This window comes from Falco rusticolus, chromosome 3, assembly GCF_015220075.1.
Source record: "Falco rusticolus isolate bFalRus1 chromosome 3, bFalRus1.pri, whole genome shotgun sequence".
In the NCBI taxonomy this organism is placed as follows: Eukaryota; Metazoa; Chordata; class Aves; order Falconiformes; family Falconidae; genus Falco; species Falco rusticolus.
Window position 1 is genome coordinate 109,698,547 of NC_051189.1, and position 23,884 is coordinate 109,722,430.

The 23,884-nt window shown below is 54.4% G+C and overlaps 1 protein-coding gene across 5 annotated transcripts; it reads left to right on the forward strand.

Moving 5' to 3' along the window:
• Positions 1-893: 893 nt before the first annotated feature.
• On the forward strand, positions 894-23,884 carry ARHGEF10L (Rho guanine nucleotide exchange factor 10 like). Of its 5 annotated transcripts, none has more exons than XM_037381539.1 (28): positions 894-1,558; positions 7,117-7,201; positions 7,517-7,702; positions 7,830-7,857; positions 8,633-8,718; positions 8,852-8,935; positions 9,209-9,384; positions 9,888-10,004; positions 10,873-10,981; positions 12,323-12,429; positions 12,628-12,705; positions 12,795-12,974; positions 13,200-13,316; positions 13,413-13,505; positions 13,757-13,930; positions 14,563-14,708; positions 15,273-15,457; positions 15,554-15,669; positions 15,858-15,985; positions 16,071-16,171; positions 17,063-17,184; positions 17,469-17,555; positions 17,672-17,901; positions 18,012-18,166; positions 19,666-19,811; positions 21,174-21,348; positions 22,608-22,730; positions 22,815-23,299. In XM_037381539.1, exons 2-28 carry the CDS (start codon positions 7,165-7,167, stop codon positions 23,297-23,299), a joined length of 3,771 nt encoding a protein of 1,256 aa, XP_037237436.1. In that variant the 5' UTR covers positions 894-1,558; positions 7,117-7,164. The 5 variants fall into 5 exon arrangements, with proteins under 5 accessions (XP_037237436.1, XP_037237437.1, XP_037237439.1 ...); XM_037381540.1 differs by lacking the exon at positions 894-1,558 and adding an exon at positions 2,261-2,368 and having other exon boundaries at positions 22,815-23,884; XM_037381542.1 differs by lacking the exons at positions 894-1,558; positions 9,888-10,004 and adding an exon at positions 2,261-2,368.

A 23,884-nucleotide genomic window follows, 5' to 3' on the forward strand; every position in this document is an offset into this window, starting at 1 on the left:
CAGGAGGTGCATGGCATCCCTTCGAAGCAAGGAGCTGGAAAAGCATCCTTAACTCTTGCAGGTGTTGGCAACCCTGCTGCAAACATGCAGCCCTGCAAGGTCGGGGGGCCTCTTGGCTGAGTGCTGCAGCCAGGACCCCCCTTGGCTTGCAGGGGAGATGATCTGTAGGGCATTGTTTTAGTTTTAATCTCTTTTTCTTGAGAATTTATTTATTCTGGGGGGGTGTTTCAGCTCCCAGTACCCCAGGGTAGCCCAGCCCTGCTGACGCCGGCACCCAGCCCTGGCTGAGTCAGTGCTGCGGGCACGCTGGGCACCGCACCGGTGCCAACACGCCGGCCACCGTCAAGGAAATCTCTTGTTCCTCCTATTTTTAATTAGCACAGGGTGAGTTTTTTGGGGCTGGGGGCACCCTATGGGTGCCAGGGAGGGCAATACTCCGGGGTGCATTGGTGCACCCTTGCCAGGGGGTTTGCACATCACTTTTGAGTGCTCTGTGTGTGCAATTCGGGGGTGGTGGTGCATAAACTCACCCCCTTTGCCAATGCAACGGGGCCAGAAAACCATTTAATCACCGGCTCACTGGGACGGTTAGCGCTATACATCTGTGCGGACGTATGGCTGTACCATATAGAGCTGGCTGTGGGGCTGATGTCCCCCACCGGGGGGGTGCTGCGACCTTTCCACGTGGTGCTGCGTGCGCCCCATGGATGCGTTTCTGCTCGGCTGGTGCAAAGGCAAGTGCAAGGGGGGGTGCTTTGGGTGCTCCTGGCTCAGCAGCCTGCAAAGGGGGGGGGTGCTTTGGGTGCTCCTGGCTCAGCACCCTGCAAAGGGGGGGGTGCTTTGGATGCTCCTGGCTCAGCAGCCTGCGAAGGGGGGGTGCTTTGGGGTGCTTCTGGCTCCATTCTCCCCTTGCTGTGAGCTTTGCAGAGCTGGTTTTGGGGTGCAGTGGCCCCTCGCCCCTTCGGGAGGGCTTGAAGTCCTTTCCACGAAGTTTCTGGGCCAGGGAATGGAAGGTTGAGTCATGATTGAAGCGTGATCTGAAAAACCAGAAAAATGACTTTAATTTCCGTGATTGCCGCTGAGCTGCTTTTGCTGCTACCCAGCCCCCCCAAAACCGGGCTGGGGAGGGTCTCCCCTGTCCAAACAGGGGGACGGTGGGGGTGAAGCCCTCTCTGCGGCGATGCTTGGGTCCTGTTCCCTCTTGCAGAGAGATTTTGGCAGGGCTCAGCACCTCTACAGGCAGCAGCACCGGGCAGGACAGCAATGTCATTACCCAAAGGAAAAGGGATTTGGTTGTGTTTTTTTTTTCCTTTCGGCTGCCTTCAAGTCATCCGAAGGGCACTGGGATATATATATTTTATTTTTTATTTTTCTTTGCCGGGCTTGTTTGGCTGGTTCCAAGCTGGAATAAACCTGGCAGCTGTTGAGTTTGTTTGCAAGGAATGTTTTCCAGCAGGGCTGGGCGGCAGCAGCTGGGGTGTGCTGGCAGGTAACGCTGTGACAGTGGCAGAAAACTCCTTCCCAGCAAGAAAAACAGCCCCAAACTCCGATGAAATAGGTAAGATGGGTGCATTTAGTAGCCAGGATATTGCATTTAAAGAAAGGTGTGCGAGGGAGCCTTGCACCGCCGTAAATTTTCTTTTTTTTTTTTTTTTTTTTTTTTTTTTTCTGTACAGTGTATTTGGAGGAATGGTGGTGTTATGGCTTGAAAAGCTGGTGTGGGGGAAGCACCCTGGAATGGGGGGTTGTGGAGCGGTGTTTTGGGACTGCCAGCCCCACAGCTGGTGGCTTGGATGTAAAATATCCTGGGAAAAAAAAAGAAAAAAAAAAGAAAAAAGAAAAAAGAAAAAAAAGAAAAAAATCCTCTTTGCCTGGAAATTTTGGAAACTCCTGCTGCAAACCCACCCAGGTCCGGGCTGTTTATTGCATGGGGGATGCTGTTGGCAGCGAAAGGGTTAACCAGGCACCCCAGCATCCAGGGGGTTAAAAGGCAAGGAAGGGGCTAAATCCTGCTTGGGGGGGTGTGTGTTATTTATTAGGCTTGGGATCACCAAGAGTATAAATCAGAGCTGCCTGGGAAGAAGAAGAAGAGGAGGGGGGGGAGATGCTGCCCAAAATCCCGGCATCCCTCGGTGCAGCCGCTGGACCGCAGCTCCCATCCGGCAGCGAGCCCTTGGCTGGGCTCTGGGGGTGCTGGGCTGGGGGATGGGTGCCAGCTGGGGGTCACCCACCCTGGGCACCCCCTTGTAGGGGCCTGGGGGGGTTAATCCCCATCGGGTTGGGGGTTGCTTTCCCCGCCGTCGCCTGCCCGCCGGGGGCCTGCTCGGCCGATGCAGATACAAAGCCGGAGGAGCCGCGGCCTTCCCAGGTCAGCAAAATTCATCTCATCCCGCCCCAAATCCCGCTATATCCCACATAGGATGCGGATCTATAGTTGATCGCATCCTCTGGTGGGGGGAGGAGGTTGCCCTTTGCCTCCCCGCTGCTGCCAGCGATCGGGGCTTTTATTATCCGTATATATTTTATATGTATATATATTTATTTTTTTAATTGCTTTTAAATATATCAGCCCAAAGCAGGAGCGATGGGGAGGGAGGGGGCGGCCGTCTCTGCATCGCGCTTATTCCGCACCGGTTCCTCCCAGTTCACCCCATTTTCTTGCAAACTCCGCGACGTTGCAAATCCCTCCTGGGTTTTCCCGGCTGGGATTTGCAGCACCTGCAGGAAACTGCAATTTTGGGAGGGGTGAGAACTTCCGGGATAATTTTGACAGCAAATAATGGTAATTTTCCCCCTTTTTAGCAATATTTTATTGATTTATTTTTTTTTCCCAGCCATTGGTTGCATTGCTGCACCAGGTTGCATTGCACGCTGCAAGGCTTGCAAAGGGGGTGAAGTCGCGGCGCTATTTTTCTTCCTTCTGTTTGCACCCTTTTTCTTTTTTTTTTTTAAGTATTAAATGTGTTTTAGCGAGGTGCCAGGTTGCAAAGAGCATTTTGCTCAAAAATACTAGCCCCCCCCAAAAAAAAGTATAGAAATGCATTTTCGGGGTGGAACCCCCCCAGTATTTGATGGGGTGCTTAAGCTGGTGTTTGCAAAATGGGGGGAGAAGTGGAGAATTTGGGGGGGGGGGGAGGGGGGCATCTCAAATAAATCAGCATCATCACCTGATGCTGATTTTTCAGTCCCTTTTCAGCCCCAAAAAAGGTGATCCCAGCGCCCCAGCAGGAGGAAATTTTGGTGGGAGATGCTTTAATTTGGAGCTTTGCAATAAAGCAAACCACCAAGTTGTTGGGAATGTTGAGCTGGAAACACTAATAGGGAAAAAAAAATCCCAATTTTTCGCTGTTTTTGGTGTTATTTTTAATTCAAATTCTTCTGCCTCCAGATTCCTGACTGGGATAGTTTTGCAGTGGGTGAACTTTGCATTTGCTTTGCAAACATTGAGAAGGAGAGATGGGGGTAAACATTGGCCTGGGGAGGTTTTTGGCAATAAATAAATATTTTTTGTTGCTTTTTGGGTCTCTCCGCAAGAAATCTTTGCAGCACAGGCTCTTTTTAAAAAAAAAATAAATTCAGTGCAATAATTCTGATTTTATGATTCTTTTTTTCTTTTCCCCCCCTTTTCCCCCTGCGTTTGTACTTCTCACGGCACGAGCTGGACGAGGGATGGATTTTTTCTGGTTAAGCGGTGATGTTGAAAAGCGAATCAGAAGGAAAACAGTGGCGGTTTTCCAGGTCTCGGGTTTTAGCTGGAATATTTGCAGGCTGTTTGCCCAGAAGAGTAGTTTCAAGGCGAAAGAGGGAAACACCGTGTTGAGGAAAAGCTTCTCCTATAAGATGATGCTTTTTGGCAAGAGTTCATTTAAAATATTATCACCAAATTGCTTTGAATCAGGACTTTTCGTGGAATTTTTTTTCAGGGGCAAACCCGCTCTTTTTGGCTTTTTTTCTGGGAAAACCTTTTTTTAATGGTTTTTTTTGGGGGAAAAATATCTGTTGGCTTTTTTTAGGGGGACCCCCCATCTTTTGCTATCGTTTCATTCCTACCACTTGCTTCTTATTGCTGCCTCCTCCACCTGCAACTGCATCAAAACACCCGATTTGGGGAAGTTTTGAAGACTGAGTATAATTTTTCTTCACCAGAGCCCTCATTCCGACACGGATGCCTTCAAATCTCCTCAATTCTTTCCTTGGAAAACTGGGAAATAAACCACTCTGCCATAAAAGCACCGATAATGCACTGCACAGACCCAATGAGGGCTGGGAAAAAAACAAATTGCAGAAGACTTTTGCTGGGATTTTTTTGAATTATTATTTTAAAGGACGGGGATCTGGGGGAGAAAACATCCCTGCTTTGCTCCGGGGATGGTGCTACTCTACCCTGGCTGGGAATAATCAGAATTAATTTTTTTTTTTTTTTTTGATCGAGGTGACGGTGGTAAATCATCCGGGTGGTGAAATGAGGCTTGAAGCCACAGTTGGGATGTGGGGCCACCAGCTGGAGGGATTCATAAGGAGTCGGAGGAAACTTTTGGGAGACAAAAGCGAATTTCTATTTCTATCCCGCCCCGCTCCATCCCTTATAAATAGTGCCGGGGTTATTTATAAGGAGGGATTACCACGGCGGGGACGCAGAGAGGAGCAGGAGGGATTCCCGGGGTAAATCCCGGTTGCGATATTATGGATTTTTTTTGCAAACCCTTCGATGGAAGGACAAAGGGGGTCGGCAGGATGGGGCAGCGTGGTGGAGGATGATGCTCGGAGCAGGGCCGGGTCCCCAGGGCTGGCAGCCGTCCCTGCCAGCTGGGACCTGTCGCTCCGTCGCGACGGCTAAAAATAAACCCAATAAAGCCCGAGAGCTGCCAGCTTGCCAGGCAAGGGGTCAGGCTGGCCGCAGCAGATGGCCCTGCTTTTCTGCCTTTATTTAGCTCCGGCTCCGTTTATTTTCCCTCCCCACCCAGGTTGGGAAGGAGACGGTGCTGAGCCGCAGCTCGTGATGCTGCCGGTGGGGTGAGGACCCGGCAGCTCCCCTGGGCTTTCTAGCCGTTTTTTCCCAAGGATGAGATCGTATCCCTGCATCCCTCTTGGATTACGTTGCATCCCCACGTCCTTCTTGGATTATCCTGCATCCCCTTTTTGCCATCCCACGCTGCTTTGGAGGCATCTCCCTGGTAGGGCAGCTTGTCCCACCAGCTTTTCACCCCATCCCACGGGATGCATTTTTCATTTTTGCTACTGGGATGCTTCTACCCCTGATAGCAGTTTTGCTATTAAAAATTATGCAAAATAACCTTTTTTCTTTTTTTTTTTTTTTTTTTTTTTTTAAATTTAACAAGACCCAATTAAAGGTTGCAGTGGGTTGTTTTGGAAAGCTGGTAATTCTCCTCAGGGGCAGGCGTGCTCGCGGCCGGAAAAATAACCAGCCCTGGGACAAATCGGGCTGATGGGAGCTTATGTCAACTGTCAAAATGGGATGTGACCTTCTCCTGCCCCGCTAGCAGGATAAAACCGGGAGCAAGCCACAGGGCCTGGCTGCGCATCGTCCTCCTTGCTCCCCTCTCTGAATGCAGAAGCTGTTGTGTGGCTGGAAGGGCAAACCAAACCACTAAGCAAACTGGTTTCTGGATAAAACAAGAAGCATCTCTCTGCTGGGTTTCGTTTACCCAGGTGTCATTATTTTAAACTCATTTTGGTTGGTTTTTGGAGGTGTTGCTGCAGAAATATGGCTTATTCCTTTTTTTTTTTTTTTTTTTTTCCTCTTCTCTCCCCTGTGGTCCTCTGCTCCGTCGCATCTCCTGGGGCTGGTTTATCGTGGATTTATGGCTTGGTTGGCATCACATCCATAGGGATAAAACCCAGGGCTTGTGAAGTGGGGAGAGAAGAGACTTGCTGCTCCCACGCTAATGGGAAGCAGGTTAGGTGACATATGAGATCAGCCTCGGCTGCCAACTGCTTGCTGTTTCCAGCGCCAGGAAAAGAGTTCCAGGAGGAAAAAATAAGTGTCCCCGCGTCCTCCCCACAAACAAATCTCTATTAACCTGTTTATGGAGGCAAGGGGCTGGTTGCAAAAGTGGCTGGAAGAGGATATTTGCGGCGGTAATGCAGGTCAAGAAGCGGGGGGAAGAGGTTTATTTTAAATTATTTTTAGGGCTGGGAAAGGGTCGGGTGGGTTTTAGCTGGATGCTTTGGGGGGGTTTGCAGTGGGATGGGGTTGGGGTCGCTGAGCACTTGGCAGCCTGGCAGGGTTGTGACGTCAGCTTGTGCCCGTGCTGAGACTGCAAGGAGTTTCTAGCTTGTTTTCCAGGGGTGAATGCAAATTTTGGAGGTGGTCCCAGACCTCAGCTCCCTCTTGCTGTGCTCTAGACCCACATATATATACACACATATATATTTAGGTGGCCCTGGAGCTGTATGGCTTGCTGCAAACCCATGTGGGGCAATTGCACCCATGCTGTGCTGCAGGTTGAAGGGGTTGTGGTACAGGGGGATTAAATAGATCCTTTTGGGGGGGATCAGTCCTGCGTCTGTACATCCCCTATATCCACCTCCCAGAGGAAATGAGGGTCCAGGCATGGAAGAAATGGTTGCTGGGGGGGTCACAGCTCTTCGGAGCAGGGTGGTGGCATCCGTCGTGCACCAGTTGCTGCTCCCAGCAGGACCACATGAGCAGAGTTTGGCCCCGTTTTGTGCTTTGCAGCCTCTTGGGTGTCGTTTCTTTCTCCTGCATCATCCCTTGGACTTGGGGGTCCCTGCTCTGTCCTTCCTCTTCCTCTTGGCGACCTTTCAGGGAGTTGTGCTGGGCGTCTCTGGTTACCCGAGCGGATGAGCCATCGATTGCAAGGAGGATGCTTGGCGCTTCCCAGCCTCCGAGACCTTCAACCTTGATGCTCGGAGCTGGATTTGCCGTGCACGGGATAAATTTGCCATGCATGGGGTGAATTTGCTGGGCAAACTGGGACCTGGGAGCAGCTTTTCTGCTTCCTTGCAAGGTTTTACAGCGGCCGGAGCTGGATCCATCCCACCTGGGGTCTCTCCACGTTGCCTTCTCTCCTGGGGATGGATCTGGGGGGGGCGGATTGCCCCTCTCAACCTCCCTTTCCTTCTTTCCTGCAGGAAAGCCTCGGGGAAGGGCCCAGGCGGAGTGTCCGGACCCCCTGTGCCATGGCTTCGTCTGAGCTGCCCCCCCATCCTGCAGTAGGTACTGTCAACCCACCAGAGCTGGGGTCTTTTTTTGGGGGGACACACACCCAGCCTTTGGCAGAAAGGGGGTGAATCACTCGGGAGCATCCTACACATCCCTGCCAGAGCCTCTTTGGGTCGTGAAAACATGAAGGGCTGTTGCATCTTGCAGGTTTTTGGGGTGATGCTCTCTTCTGTCCTCTCCATCCCTGCATCCCTCCCATCCCTGCATCCCTCCCATCCCTGCATCCCTCCCATCCCTGCATCCCTCCATCCCTGCTATGGTACAGCAGCACTGCAGGGGGACACCAAGTGACGGGGTTTCTGCTCACAGGTGACCATCTTGCCCTGGAGACCCCCAGCCCCCTGCCCCACGGGGAGGAAGACCTCGGTGAAGCCTTTGACTTTGAGGACAGCGAGGAAGAGGAGGAGGAGGAAGAGGACTCAGCGGCTGAGCCGAGCGGCGAAGCTGTCCTCCGGGCACCTCCTCGTAGGCGGCGTGCTGCCAGCTCCGGCGTCGGTGAGGAACATGGGCGGGGGGTCCCTGGTGTCTCCCATGTCCCCACTGTGTCCCCTTCACGTGCCCAGGGTGGTGCCACCCAAGCCTGGGTGCCAGCGCTGGTTCTCTTTGCTTTTCCTCTCCGCAGATGGGCTGGTGCCGGAGACCCAGGAAGGGTATGTGGGGTTTTGGGGGGGATTTTAGGGGTTTTTGAGTCCTTGAAGGAGAAAGCACAGCTTTGGGGTTTGTCCCCTGCCCTGTTCAATATGTTGCGGCCTGCTGCCGTGCCTCAGTTTCCCCAACTTCTCCCCATTGCTTGCAAAGGGGGCTACAAGCAGGAGAGCTCCAGGGTTTTGGGGTGAACCCTGCAGCCCTGGGGATCTGTGGGGGCTGTGGGTGCCATCGGGGGGTCTGTGGTTAACTGGGTGATGGGGGCTTCCTCCAACCCCCAACCAAGGAGATGAGGGAGAAACCCGTGGGGGTGGGTGTTTGAAGGGGCTGGTGTTCACCCCAGCTGCAGATTTGGGGGGAAAAGATGCCCATTTGGCTGCAAGGAGGGCTTGTGCCCCCCTGGCAGCCCAGGCACAAGGTTCAGCGAGAGGGTCAGGACCCCCCCAGGTTTGGGGACCTTCTCCCTGTGCTCCCCGATGCTGGCGCATCCTCCTGTGCTGCAGCAGGCCGTGGCTAAAAAAAGCCATTTTTGGGTCTTTTGCATCATCCCCCTGTAGGTTGCCTGGACCTACTTAAAAAGCCATCGTGACCCTAAAATCTGGGACCCCCAAATCCAGGAGGAAGCAGATGGGCAAGGGCAGGGGGCCCCAGATACAAGCTTTATTCTGTGTTTGTGAACCCCTGTAATAGGAATGGGAGGTGATGGGGGTGGGGGGCTTGAGTGCATCTGATCCTGGGGGGTTTGCACCCCGGGGTGCTCCCTGACCCCTTTTCCTGCAGGCTGCCGGTGGGGGTGAGCAATGGGGAGGCTGGTGGAGACCCCCACGTCGATGCCCAGACCTGGAAGAGGAAAAGCATCTGCCAAGGTGGGTTAAAATGCTGAAAAAAACCCCAACAACCCCCAAACCTGCCAAGGCTTGGGAAGGGTTCCTCCATCCTGGCTTGATCCTGGGGTGCTGACCTGAGTCCCTGGGGTGGGGGTGGGGTTGTCGCCCAAAGGTGAGCGCTTCAAGTTCCCGGAGGTGGAGGATGATGTGATTTACGACGATGTCCCCTGTGAAACTCTCGATGCCGAGCAGGACGGTAGGGACAGACCTTCCTCTCCCCGGTTCCCCAGGGACCACGAGCCCATTTTCCAGCTGGGTAAACTGAGGCACGCTCCAGCAGGGAAAAGCGCATCTTAGAAAGGATGCTCAGGGGGATAACCCCGGAAAACCGCTGGGATTGGGGAGGGATGAAGGCAGATGTGTTTCCAGAGGGACTGCAAGACCCTGAGGATTTGGGGGGGTTTCTCCGGGTCCCTGGGGAGGGGAATGGCCTCCCTGGAAGGAGCCGGAGCTGGATTTTGCTCGCCAGGCGCCGGCACGGAGCGCAGCCTGATCTACGAGGAGGTGCAGCGGGGCGAGGGGCCGCGGGCGGGCGAGGAGCTGGGCTGGAGCTCCAGCGAATTCGAGAGCTACAGCGAGGACTCGGGCGAGGACACCAAGCCGGAGGCTGAGCCAGCCAAGCAGCGGGCATCCTTCCAGCCCAAGGTAATGCTTGAATTGATGGTTTTATTATTATTATTTTCCTTTTTTTTTTTTTTTTTTTTTTTTTTTTTCCCTTGGGTTTGCTTGGATAAAGGCACTGGAGCATCAAGCCCAGCTGCTCCCGCAGAGGATGCTGTGGTTCCTGGGGTCACCTGCTGCAAAGCCAGCCTGAAACTTTGGTGGTTCATTATTTATTTTTTTTTCCTTCCTTCCCCTCTCCCCCCCTTTTTTTTCCCCCCTTTCCTGTTGCATTTTGGCATTGCTGGAGCGTGGCTGCTGCCTTTCCCTGCGCTTGCTCCCTTTCCTGCTCAAGCAAAGCCAGATTTTTGGGAAGATGCTGCCTGTACTGTGCTGCTTTGGGATGATTTCTCCTCCTCTGTGTTGTTTTTTTTTCTTCTTTCCTTTTTTTTTTTTTCCTTTTTTTTTTTGCTGCTTACTTGGATCTCTTCTCTGCCTTCTCTCGCCTCCTCTGCCTTCTCCTCCCGCCTGGTTTGCTTTGGGCTCAGCTTTCTCCAGACCTGAATAGACTAAAGGAGAGATACGCCAGGACTAAGAGGGACATCCTGGCTTTAAGAGTTGGGGGGAGAGACATGCAGGAGCTGAAGCAGAAGTACGATTGGAAGGTACTGTCCCTCCTCCCTCCCTTGTCCCTTGTCCCCCAGATTTCCCAGGGGGTGATAAAAAAAACAACAACCCACCCTCCCAGAATTTATCCAGGTTGAATTCATCCTGATTTATCCCCCAAAGGAGAAAAAAAAAAAAATCGAGCTAAGCACCGCAAAGCTGCCTCTCGTGTCCATCTGTCTTGCAGCTCCCCGTCCTCCAGCTGCCCAAACCATTTGCTTTTTTTGGGTGTTTGTTTTTTTTTAAGGGGCATTTGGACGAAGCAAGGTTGCCCGTGGGCTAGATGGATCTGAGAAGGTTTTTCCCCCGATACAGGGTGGAAATCAGGTGGGGAAGGAGATTCTTGGGAGGCGTAGAAACTTAGTGCAAAGCCTTTCCCAGCCCCAAACCATCCAGGCTGGGACTTTATGGCCAGTTTGGGCTGGGCAGGTGACGTTGGATGTCAGCTTGGGCTAAAACCGCTGCGATTTGAGGTGTGAAAGCTCCCCGCCCCCCCCCCCCCCCCCCCCCCCGACCTTTGCACTCTGGTACACAAACCCCCGGCCGTGAGGAGGGGATGGATGTGCTCGTGCCTCCCTTCCCCCCCCTCCTCTCTGCTTTTGCTGCATGCTCCCGCTTTGCCTGTGCCTGCTTGCCCACAGCCATGTCCTGGCGGAGGGAGGAGAGATGCCAGAGCATCCTTCTTCCTCAACCACCTGCCTTCTCTTCCTCCCCTTCGGGCTGCCTGGGAAAACGGGGACGATGCTCAGAGGGGATGTCCCCAAAGTGGGGGGATGTCCCCAAAGGGGTGGCACCGCTGGATCCAGACCTGAAATGGGGTCTCGGTGCTGCCTCGAGCCTCCTGGTCCCTCTTGCCCCCCTGCCCAGATGACACAGCTGATGAAAGCGGCTAAAAGCGGCACCAAGGATGGTTTGGAGAAGACCAAGATCGCGGTGATGAGGAAGGTGACGTTCCTGCACCGGAAAGAAGCACCGGGTAAGCAGAGGAACCCCCATTGCCTTCGACAGCCAAAAAAAGCCTTTTTGAGGGTGGTTTTTAAAAAATTTCATTATAAATCCTTACAGCTTTCAGCTTTTCCTTTTGCTGATTTATTTTCTGCGGTTTAAGCTCTGTTTTAACTTTTTTCCCCCACTCTTTGCATCCCCATGCAAGCCCAGTCGGTTTGGCTCGCTCCTTGCTCCAAGCACCCATGCCCTTTTGGGAGCAGGACAGTGCCCCACCACGCCAGCACCCATGGGTGCCTCCCTTGGACACAGGGCAAGATCTGCCCTGAAATACTGATTTTTGGGGTGTTTTCCTAACCCTCCTGCTGTCACATAGGGGTTGGGGAGCAGAGGAGGAGGGCGGTGGAGGCGGAAAAGCAGCCGCCTTCCCGATGGAGCTCGAGGGTCTCCCTGGAGCAACACGGGGGAGGTAGGATCCCAGTGGGTGGCCTGGTGGCTCAGCCGGGGCTGCCTGAGGGATCCGGCGTGTGTGTCCCAGCCTCGCTGCATGTCCCTGATGCGGCTTAGCCTTGCCAGGGTGGGGGCTTAAATGCTTTTGGGGTCCCCGGGGTGCTGCAGGGCATCCCGTCCCCAGGGTGCTGCAGAGCATCCCATCCCCCGGGCACGGGGATGGGCAGGGGGAGCTGACGGAGCTGGCAGCTAAGGGTGGCGATCCTCCCTGCCAAAATTAGGGAAGGAAAAAGGTCACCCGGCCGCCAGCGCCCTCCCCTCCAGCCCAGCCGGTCCTCCCCGTGCCCGGCTATTTATAGGGGATGGGGATGGGGCCGGGGTGGCCGTAGCGGGGCGTTGCGGCCATGTGGAAGAAGCGGCCATCCCTGCATTGCGACGCCGCCTTGGCTCGCTCACCCTCCTCCTCCTCAGCTGCTTCGGCCTCGGGTAAGGGATCGCCATGCCGGCCGGCCAGTGTTGGCCTCTTGCCTTCCCCATTTTCTTTGGCTTGTGGCTTGTGGCTCCTTCCCCCCCCAGTTTCCCTGCTTGCACCCGCCCTTGGAGTGAGGACGGGGGTGGGGGCTCTTCCCCCATCCAGGGTGGCTGTTGGGGGGCCGGGGACACTTTCTGTCCCCTTCCCGTGGGGAGCTGGCTCGGTCCCTGCCGGGAGCCTGACTCATGCTGGTGTCCGGTGACAGTGGCTGGGGCTCCGGGAGGGACACACGATGCTGGGAGGACGCTGGAGTCCATCTCGCTGGCAGCTCCAAACCCAACCGCATCCCCAGCCAAGCCACTGATGGGGCCACGGGCTCTTCTTTAGACCCCAAAAAAGTCTAAAATTTGGGGATTTTTGGCATTCGGTTGTGGATTTTTTGCCCTGCAGGGGACTCGGAGGAGGAGGACACAGGTTTCCTGGAGGTCACAGTCTCTGACATGAAGCACCCGCCGCCGGAGCTGGGGCCCATGCCCGAGGGGCTGAGCCCACAGCAGGTCAGTGTGGGGTGGGGGGGTTGGGGGGGGGCACAGCTTCCTCTTGGTCCCATGATTGAGCAAGCAGGGAAGGGCGGGTCAGCAGAAAGCGATGCTGCTGTGTCAGCACTTCTGCAGCACGCTGTGCCCGTGGTGCACCCCCCATCCCGTTATTCAGGGTGGGGGGGCCCCCCCAGCTGACCCCCAGCGTTGTTGCAGGTGGTACGGCGGCATATCCTGGGCTCCATCGTGCAGAGTGAGCGGAGCTACGTGGACTCCCTGAAACGCATCCTGCAGGTGGGGGACCCCCCCTTTTTTTTTGGGGGGGGGAGGGGTCAGGGGCGCACAAGGATGCAGGGATGCTGATGCACCGGCACCTCCTGCAGGATTACAGGAACCCGCTGATGGAGATGGAGCCGAAGGTGCTGAGCGCTAGGAAGTGCCAGGTGGTGTTTTTTCGCCTGAAGGAGATCCTGCAGTGCCACTCCATGTTCCAGATCGCCCTTGCCTCCCGCGTGGCTGAGTGGGACTCGGCAGAGAAGATCGGGGACCTCTTCGTGGCCTCGGTAGGAGGAAAAGTTGGGGGACCGCTGCCAAACCTGCCCCTGGACTCCTCTCTGTGATAGCTGAGGTGGGGGGAGGATCCAAGTGATGCACCCCCACCTGGGGTACCACCAGCATCCTCAGCATCACTCCAAAAACACACACCCCCACCCCCACCCCGTTTTGCTGAGCCTTCCTTTTTGGGGGAGCCCCACGCCATCGCACCTCTCCTCCTGCCCTCTCCCCAGTTCTCCAAGTCAATGGTGCTGGACGTCTACAGCGACTATGTCAACAACTTCACCACTGCCATGTCCCTCATCAAGAAGGCTTGTCTCACCAAACCTGCCTTCCTCGACTTCCTCAAGGTGAGCAGGACCCAAACGCAGGCACATGGCACTGCTGGGTGCTGTTATCACTGAAAACTTTGCTTTTTTTGCCTTCCCTGCCCCCCGCCCCTGCAGAAGAGGCAGATGGCCAGCGCCGACCGGGTCACGCTCTATGGGCTGATGGTGAAGCCCATCCAGAGGTTCCCTCAGTTCATCCTACTCCTGCAGGTATGGGCAAGGGGTACCTGCACCTCTCTTGCTTTGCACCCCATTTTTTTGCAACCTGGGTGCTGTGGGAAAGGGTTTAGGAAGGGGCGCAGGTTCGGGTTGGCAGCTTGGTTGCAGCTTTGGGGACCATCCCAAGGATCTTCTTCCAAGCTTTGATTTCGGAGGTGCTGAAAGCGCTTCCGATCACAGCAGTCCCCACAGGGCTGATTTTCCTGGGGTGGCTTTTGTCCCCCATCCTTTCCCTGCTCCAGGACATGCTGAAAAACACTCCCAAGGGCCATGCGGACCGCCTGTCCCTCCAGCTGGCCCTCACCGAGCTGGAGACCTTGGCAGAGAAGCTCAACGAGCAGAAGCGCTTGGCCGACCAAGTCGCCGAAATCCAGCAGCTCAGCAAAAGCATCAGCGACCGCAGCAGCCTCAACAAGGTGGGTCCTTCAGCCTCACGCCCTCATCCTTGTGATGGGTATGTTTTGGAGCTGGTTGGTTGAGCTTTGCTGCTTCCACCTTCCTTTCTGCGTCAGGGGCGTGGGGAAGCCAAGAATCCCGGTTTTATCCAAAAGGATGTTGAGCAAAAGCAAATCCTGAGGCTGGCACGGGGAAATTCCTCTCCAGCGAAAAGCAAGGATGAGTTGCTTTGTCTCATCCGCCTGATTTTGCAACTGTTGGTGGCAAAAAACCCAAACATCCCCTAAGTGAAGTTCTTGCGACATATCCTGGGCCGTGGTGGCAAAAAGCGCAGCGGGGCACCCACCAGCTCAGCCCTGGGACTGGGATTTAGAGCTGGGGGGTGAAGAGAGACCCAAAACCAGCTGCAAAAGGACCACGTCGGTCTTCCAGGGCTCTGCTTTCCTGGGGGCTGGACATACAGGGTGCAAAGGGGGTTTGCATTGTGCAGCCCCAGAGCCTGTTGCACGGCCATTTCTGCAGAGCTGGGAGCCACGTGTGGTCCTGGTTGGAGGAAAATCCTTGCAATAAGAGAAAAGCAACCAAATTTTGGGACAGGAGGCTTGCAAGAGCCCCCAGGCTGAGCCCCCTGCCTGCTCCATCCCCTTTGCAGCTGCTGAGCTCGGGGCAGCGGCAGCTCCTGCTCTGCGAGACGCTGACGGAGACGGTGTACGGCGACCGGGGGCAGCTCATCAAGTCAAAGGAGAGGAAGGTTTTCCTGCTCAATGACATGCTGGTCTGCGCCAACATCAACTTCAAGTACGTGCTGATGGCCCCAGACCCCCAAATCCCTTTGCAAAGCACCGATGTAAGGACCTTGCCTCTCCCCAACTCGATTTCAGGGCTTAGTGGGTTTTTCTCGCTCTACCCCACGGAGTTTTAAAACCCCCTCACCTTATTTTGGAGGGGGAAACCACCTGGTCTGGGGTTGCTTTGCCCCCACTGTGGACATGTCTCCATGCAAAGCCCCATCCCCTCTTGACTGTGGTGTCCTGGAGCTGGTGCGAGGTCTGGGAGCCTGCTAGGACCTCAGGGCTTAGTGGAGGTTGATGCTGTAGAGGAAAACCTTTGGGGTGTTCCCCATCACACCTCTTTCTTAACCATTTTTCCCTTCTTTCAGGCCGGTGAACGCAGGGTAGGTGCTGCTTGTGGTCTGCTGTGGTCGTGTGCCCCACATCTGGGGGTGCAGGCATGCACCAGTGCATGGCGTGGGGTTACCAGTGGAGGGGCTTGGCTTGCAAAATGCATTTTGCCAGGGCTCGCAGGGCAAGCCACAGTGCCTGCTCATGGATTTACCTACACTTTTGCATCCTCCCTCGGCAGAGGCCAGCTGGAAATTAGCAGCCTGGTGCCCCTGGGTCCCAAATACGTGGTGAAGTGGAGCACGGCCCTCCCGCAGGTGCAGGTGGTGGAGGTGGGGCAGGAGAGCGGTGCCTACGACAAGGACAACGTCGTCATCCACAACGCCGGTGCCAAGAAGCACGCGCCAGCCGGGCAGGCTTCGCACAGTGAGCACCCATCCCTCGATCCTGTGTTGGGCTGGTTTCGGTGGGGTGGGATGGAGCATCCTCCCTGGACCTCATTTCTCCATTTTTCCACCCAAGATAAAGTCTACCTGGGGCCACCACGACTCTTCCAGGAGCTGCAGGACCTGCAGAAGGACCTGGCGGTGGTGGAGCAGATCACCCTGCTCATCAGCACCTTGCATGGCACCTACCAGGTATCTGTGTGCCAAAGCATGGTCAGACTCATGATTTGGGTGGAACCAAGCCTGGCTGCGTTGCGATAACCGTGTGGACCCTCAGGGGCTGCTGGTCACCTCATCCTCCTGAGCCCCGCAGATGATAGTTGGGGGTGATTCAGGCTTGTGTTGGAGGCACTGCTGTGATTTTATGACTTTTTCTTTAGAACCTGAACATGACGGTGGCCCAGGACTGGTGCTTGGCCTTGCAGAGGATGATGAAGGTGAAGGAAGAGGAGATCCACTCTGCCAACAAGTGCCGCCTCCGCCTTCTGCTGCCTGGGAAGCCGGACAAGTGAGTTTGTGGATCATGGATGGGCTCTTCCCACCCTGGGCAGGAGGAGGCTGAAGATCAACGTGATGATGCTTTCCCTATGCAGGTCTGGCCGCCCCATCAGCGTCATGGTGGTCTTCATCACCCCAAACCCCCTGAGCAAGATCTCCTGGGTGAATCGCCTGCACTTGGCCAAGATAGGACTGCGTGAGTGGTCTCGTGGCGTGGGGCTTGCCATCACCCTTGCTCTGAAAAGCCAGATTTGGGAGCGTGGCGAGGTGGTTTGCTTCACTCCCAGCATCCTGATGCGAAATGGGGCAGTGGGGGGGGGGGGAATTGAGAGCAAAGGGGTAGAGAACATTTTGCGAGGTCACAACTGGAAATGATGGGAATTGATAATTCTGGCTCAAAATGCGGCTTGCTGCTCTCAGGTGGCATCTCCAGGTTGGCATCACCTGGTGATGGATTTCTACTGGCTCTCGTGCTGATGGTGCTGACCCATTTTCCATGAAATAATATGAATAAGCAAAGGAGGAGCCGTCCCTCCTGCTGCTTCCCTATCCCTATTCCTATTTAACTCCACCAGCCACTGCAGCAAAAGAAAAAGAGTTTTAATGGAAGGGAAAAAAAAAAATCATTTGAAATCCTATTTGAGTGCTCGGATCCCCCTGGGCTGGAAAGATTTTTGATTCTCTTGTTTTCACCAGTTTATGTGTTTGGTTTGGGTTTTGTTTTTATTTTAATCTGGGATGCCTAGGGGATAATCCTGTATCCATGAGTTCGAAATGAAAACACATTAAAGCCTAATGTGAAGAAACACATTAGGGTGTATTTCCCTCCCCCCCTTTATATATTATCTGTTTTTTGGGGGGCTTTTTTTTTTTTTTGCTGCCACTCGAGGCAGTTGTTTGGCTGCGTGCTGCGCAGTAGTTTGGAGGAGAGGGGTGAGATGTACCCCAGGTCTGCAGATGATGGTGGTGGTTTAGGGTTGGAGATGAGCACCCTGCACCTCACATGCCTGATTTTGGGGTCCCATCAGGGAGGGGAGGGATGCTAAGGGGTGTCCTGGCTGTCTTCAATCTCCTCTGCTCACCACAGGGGAAGAGAACCAGCCGGGCTGGCTCTGTCCCGATGAAGACAAGAAGAGCAAAGCTCCTTTCTGGTGCCCCATCCTCTCCTGCCACATGCCTGCCTTCTCCTCCAAGGCCCTCGATCTGCAGGTAAGAGCAACAGCCAAGTTCTTCTCCAGCCCCCCCCAACACCTCCTTCCCCTTTACATCCATCATTTTGGGGAATAAAGGCAGAAATCCCATGGCGGATGGGCTGGATGGGGCGGCCAGGCTGGTTGCAAAGGCAGAAATCGGTGCAATCCACTCTGGAAAAATTAAAAATACAAGTTAGGCTGTGGCTCGATCCCGAATTTTGGGGCGTGCATGGATACCCTGCATGTGTTAGGGTAATTCGGGGGTGTTGTAACCCCCCCACGCCCCGATCTTTCCTGCAGCTTGGCACTGCCGTGCACAACCCTGTGCAGTCCTCCCTGCTGGGCTTCTCCGCCGTCAGCACCTCGCTGCCGCAGGGCTACCTCTGGGTGAGCAAACCCACCCCAAAACGGGGCAAAACCTGCCGGGTTTGGGTCATGCTGGCTGCAGACCCCCTCCTCAGCGCTCGTGGCTGGTGCTAACACCCCTTTTCTGCTCCCCGCAGGTTGGGGGGGGGCAGGAAGGTGCAGGGGGGCAGGTGGAGATCTTCTCCCTCAACCGCGCCGTGCCGCGGACGGTGAAGTCCTTCCCGGTAGCCTCGCCGGTGCTGTGCATGGAGTACATCCCTGAGGGGGGCGAGGGGGGCCCGGCGGGCACCCAGGAGCCTCACCCCACCACCGAGCAGCCCCCCGCATCCCCGCATCCCACCGTGTGCTTGGGCTTACAGGATGGCAGGTGAGCCCGCAGCCTCTGCATCCATCCTCCGGTGCGATCGCCAGCACCGAGCCTTGAGGACCAGCACCATCTCCTGCATCTCCCCCCTGTTCCCCCCCCCCCCCCCCCAGCATCGCCGTCTACGGCAGCGTGGACACAGGGACGCAGTGCTTGTTGACCTGCAAAAGCCCGGGCATGCAGCCCGTCCTCTGCCTGCGGCACAGCCCCCAGTACCTGTTTGCAGGGCTACAGGATGGAACCGTGGCCGCCTACCCCCGCAGCAACGGTGAGGGCACCCCCGTGCATGCTTTCGGACAGGCTTTGTGGTGGGACCCCTCAAAAGTATGGAGCAGGAGGTTCTTCGTGCCGGCAAGATACGCTGGCTGCTAAAATGGTGATAAATATTTGTCATTATCCCCCTGCTCCCACTATTTCATTCTGCTCCTTGCAGCCCGGGAGAGGGGAAGCTGGTTTACATCGCCAAGACGAATGCAGAAGGGGCTCAGTTTTGGGGGGAAAAGGGTAGAAAACAGTCCTGGGGAGGGGTTGGTACCGCAGCAAAGGGTTTGCTGGGAGGCTGGTTGCACTCGAGGGATGCAGGAGGGGTCTGACACTGGGATGCGCAAGCAATCGGAGCTCTTGGCTTCAAAAAATTTACCTTTTTCATGCTATAAACCGAGCTGATCCCCTCCAAACCTCATCCACACAAAACCTCTTTCCTTCATTAGCTTGATTTTGGGTTTATTTTCCCTGGCTCCAGCTGGGGCCAAGGCTGTGGCTTGCTGAGAGCCTTCCTCCCCAGGGACTCCTCGCCTGGGCTCTTAAATGCCTTTGCTTTGTCGCTAGAGGGTAGGAAAGAGCCTCAAATAATGTCACATTGGCCTATTTTTGGACAAAAACCTTCATTTGCTCCCAGGTAACCTGCAGAGAGCAGCACCCAAACCAACCCAGAGCCAGTAAAACCACTTCAGTTGCATTTTGGGGTGCTGCGCATCCCCTTTCCAACCTTACCGCAACGGTGCAAGCCAATTAAAGTGCCTTTAATTTAATTTCAATTGCAGAAAGGCACACTGAAGGCAGCCAGCTGCTGGCAGGACTGCAGGGTGGGGTTTTTAATCTTATCCTTATCTTTTTGGAAAGAAAAAGCTTACCTGAAATAGCTTGTTTTTACGTGAAAATTAGGATTTGCTGAAAGATGGCTCGGTTGCAAACTCCTGCTGATGGGAGCAGAGGTCCGAGCGCCCAAAGGGCTCTTTTATCCCTCAGTTCTTACGGTTTTATTAAAAAAAAAAAAAAATTGCATTGGAAATAAGGAAAGGAGAGCAATTATCTATTGAAGCTTCTCAGCCACTGCTGGTGGTGAATTCATCCAAATCCAGGTTGGATGCTGTTCACAGACACTCCAGATCCACCCTGGATGAATCGGCTCTGGAGTGTTGCTTCAAGAGCAAATAAAAAATAAATTAAAAAATCAATTTTTGGCTTTTCCAGCAAGGAACGTGCCGGAGTGTTGCAGGTGGCCAGTTGTTTGCTGCTAACAAGCTGTTTGCACGGGGTCAAAGGGGCTCTGGGGGGGGTGAAGCTGGGGGTGTGAACTCCCCTCATCCTTGGGGTTGTGGCACGAAGATGCTCAGAGGCATCCTGGGTGATGCTGGGGACACAAGGCGTTCGCAGCTGACCCCAGCAGCCCTTTAGGGCAGCTTCAGCTGTATCAAAAGATGATTTTCCTTTTTGCTGAGCATCTTCTTGCTCCCCCCTACCCCAATCCTGGCATCTCTGCTCTAGGGGGGCTGTGGGACCTGGCGGAGCAGCCCACCCGCCTGGCTGTGGGTACCGGCCCCGTGCGAGCTCTCCTGACGCTGGATGAGACCCTTTGGGCCAGCTGTGCCAACCAGGTCACTGTCCTCGATGCCACCAGCCTCCGCACCCAGGTAGGGAGCATCGCCGGGACCCCTGTGCTACATCTGCAGGGGGATGCAGAGGTGGCTTTGGGGGGGTCACCGTGGTTTAAGCCCCAAAGGATGCACAGGCACAGGCGCATCCCTGCCTATGCAATGCCCAAACCAACCTTTTATTGCTGCTTTTTGCTGCTTTTCATTACTTTTGGGTCCCTTCCCTCCAACATGGTGTCACAGGAAGAGGATGCAGAGATGTCTTCTGCAGCTGCATAAACAGGGAGTGCTGAATAGTTGCTTTTTCCTTTTAAAAAATCCCTTTCTCCCACCTTTAATTTTCACATTTAGTGCCCAAACTTAGTTTGCATGTATTAGCTGTCGTAAATCCAGCCTAACGGCGGTGCCGGGGATGAATAATGCATCGGGGACTGGATTCGCTTTCAGTCTCTGATTTTATTTATGACAGGAGCTGGGTGGGAATTTTTGCAGAAGAAAAGTGATGGGGGAGGAAAAAAACGGTGGTGGTGGGATGCTTGGGGGATGGTATAAATGGTATTTGATGGAGAGCTGTGTAGTGTAGGGTCTTGGGTCTGCCTGGGTGGGACCAGAGACTCGGGAATAAACCCCCTGTGGGGTGGGGGATGAGGGGGACATCACCTAAAAGTCTCTCTTTACCGCTGGTTTGGGCTGGTTTGGGGGGGATGCTCTGTGCTGGTCCTCTCTGGGAAGGGGGTTGATACCAGCTCCTCTTTATTTTTTTTTTTTTAATACGCATATCAAATAAATTTTAAGGCAAAAAAATGTCTCGAAGCCATAGGAGAGGGAGGGTGAAGTTGCTGCCTGCAGGTTTCTCCCCCAGTGATTTAACCCTTTGATGCTGACGTGTTTTTATCCCTCAATCCTGCCCGCAGCCCAGGCTGCAGCATGGGCAACTTTTTGGATGCAAGAAGATGTTTTTCCTGCAGTTTGCATCCTGTGTCTGGTAGGGAAATGCTCTGGCGGGGAGTTTGGGAAGCAGATGGACCAGTCCGTGATCCCCAAAGAGCTCTTGCAAGGGGGCTGAGCCTTGTCACTGTTTTTTGTCGTTGGAGGGGAGCAGGAAGGTCTTGTCCCACCTTGGGGTGGATTTGGCAGATGCAGCTCATCAGGCAAATGAGTCTTTTAAAGAAGAAAAAGAAGGTGGAGGGGGTGGGAAACGCTGTGTTATCATCCAAAAAAAACCCCGAGGGGTTTGGAGATGGGCTGGTTTTGGTGTCCTCTGGCCAGAGCTGGCGAGGATGGGGGGACCTCACGGTCACTCTGGTCCCCTCCCCATGCAGCTCCTGGAGAGAGCCCAAGGCAGCAGCAGTTTTAGGGAGCAACTTTTTGATTTCATTTTTGCAATTCCCCTTCTGGTAGCAAACCTTCGAGGCCCACCCGGACACGGAGGCCAGCGTCACGCACATGATCAAGGCGGGCAGCGGGGTCTGGATGGCCTTTTCCTCAGGCTCCTCCATCCGCCTCTTCCACACCGAGACGCTGGAGCATCTGCAGGAGATCAATATTGCCACCAGGACCACCTTCGTCCTCCCGGGTGAGCTGCCCTTTCTCCCTGGCTCTTAATTGCAATTAATGGGCAAGGTGGGGCATCACCCCATGGGTGTGTTGCTTTGCTTTATGGCTGTGCTGATGTGCAGAGAAACTGTGAGGAATTTATTTGGTTAATGGTGTAAAGATTTGAGCTTGGGCCTCTGGGGTCTCTCCTCATTGAATGCAGAGACAGAGCCAGTGGTGCCTTTGCATCCGTGCGCACATCCCTGCATCCCACCTTTGCACCCGTTGCTCCCATGTGTGCACCTTATCCGTACAGCCCACCCTTGTGTGTGCACGTGCATCCGCTCACCCCGTGTGTGCACCCACTCACCTCAGAGGCGCACCTCCTCTTTGCATCCGTGCACCCCACCCTTGCACAAGTGTGTGCACCCCATGCACCCCATCTTTGCAGCCCTGCACCCATGCACCCCATCTTTGCACCCGTTCACTCTTGCACCCCATTTTTGCACCCCTGCACCCTTGCACCCCATCTTTGCACTGCGTGTGCATCCTCACATGCCTCCTCAGACACACGTGCATCCCCATGCATGCATCCTTGCACCACATCCTTGCACCCCTGCACACATCTATGCGTGCACCCCACTGCCGTTACCCTGTGCACCCCTTTTTTCCCCACCTTACCATCCAGCACCATCTCCCCGCTGTGTCCACCCACCCGGCTCTCGCCTGCCCCAGGCTTGCAAGGTTGGCTCTCCCCTAGTTCCAGCTACAGAGCAACATAATTGTGTAATTAGTTATAAGCACGATACTCATGTAAGTCACTTTTCCCTTTTTTTTTTTTTTTTTTTTAGGGCATGTTAAAATATTTATCACTTCCTTTTCTTCCTGGGCGAGTGAGCGTTGGGTATTAATGCGTTTTTGAACTTGCGCTCCCTCATCCTTTTTAACTCGACAGGTCATTAATAAAGTCCTCCTGGAGAAACTGGAGTTGCATCTCCGCAGATATATTGCTTTGCCGAGTTCGACGCCGTGCAGCGCTAAGTCCTGGCAATAAAATATTCATTTGCCATTAGAAGTCTCACTTTTTTTTTTTTTTTCTCCCCCTCCTTTTTTTGTTTATATTTGTAGTGCTTTCCTTGGCGTGGAGACCTTTGTGCAAAGATGCTGCTTGGTTCTGAGGGGCTCTGGAGTGTGTTCCCCATGAAAAATCCACTGGTGATGGGTTATTTGCGAAGATGCTGCTGTAAAATCATCCCTCACCCTCTTTTTTTAATTTTTTTTCTTTCCCCGCTCATGCAGGTCAAAAACATGTCCGTGTCACCAGCCTGCTCATCTGCCAGGGTTCGCTTTGGGTGGGCACTGACCAGGGCATCATCGTGCTGCTGCCCGTGCCCCGCTTGGAGGGCATCCCCAAAATCACTGGTGAGCACCCACAAACCCCCTCCCTGGGCAGATGCATCCTTATTTTGGGGCTTGTTTTTAGCAACCCCCCCTTTTTTTTGGCAGGAAAAGGCATGGTGTCCCTCAATGGGCACGGTGGCCCCGTGGAGTTTTTGGCAGTGGCGCTGAGCACCCTGGCACCCGATGTGCTGAAGGGTGATGAGGAGGAGGAAGAGGAGGGTGAGGAAGAGAAACCCCCAGAACTGGATGGTCCCCCACCTCGGGAAATGAGAAAAAAAGGGATTTTATTACAATACCGCTTGCGATCCACCTCCCACCTCCCCGGGCAGCTGCTGTCGGTGCGGGAAGCGCCCACGGGTGGCACGCCGGCGCACACGGAGGAGGACGGCTCCATCTATGAGATGGCTGATGACCCCGACGTCTGGGTGCGGAGCCGACCCTGTGCCCGTGACACCCCACGCAAGGAGATCTCCTCGGTGGCCATCGTTTCGGGGGGCCGGGGTTACCGTAACTTCAACGCTGAATCGCCGCGCCGGGGAAGCGATGCCGACAGCACCCTGCTCATCTGGCAGGTGCCATTGATGCTATAGCACCGCGGGACCCCCCCCACCCATCCACCCGGCACCTACCTCAAAAAGCCACCCAAAAGCTGCCGGGGGTGGTCCTGCCCTGGGTGCATCACCCTTTAGTTTTTTTTAAGGAGGAAAAGACTGAAAAATGGGCTTTTTTGCTTTTTTTCTTCCCCCCCCCCCCCCCCCCCCCCCAAGAAAACAGCTTTGTGCATGGGGAGAGGGGAGTTTTTAATGGCAGGAACGGCAACCTCCCTGCGGGCTTTGGAGGTGCCGGCTCTTTGGCCAAAGGTGTCTGTGTGTCTGCGTGTGAATATATATATATATATATATAAATATATATATATATAAATATGATGTATATTATTACCTGTATAAAGAAGGAATCTGTATATATTGGGGCACTTGGAGCTGCAGAAATAGTGATGAGAGCATTCAGCGAGTGCCGGCTGCGCCGAAACGGGGGGATTTGGCTGAAATAACCATTTTTTTGACTGTGAATTGAGGATATTTGGTACAAAAATCCCCTGTTTTGGGGAGTTGAGTACTCGCGGTTTCCAGAGGAAAGGAAATTTTGGGAGCGTGGAAATAAATCCTATAGGAATC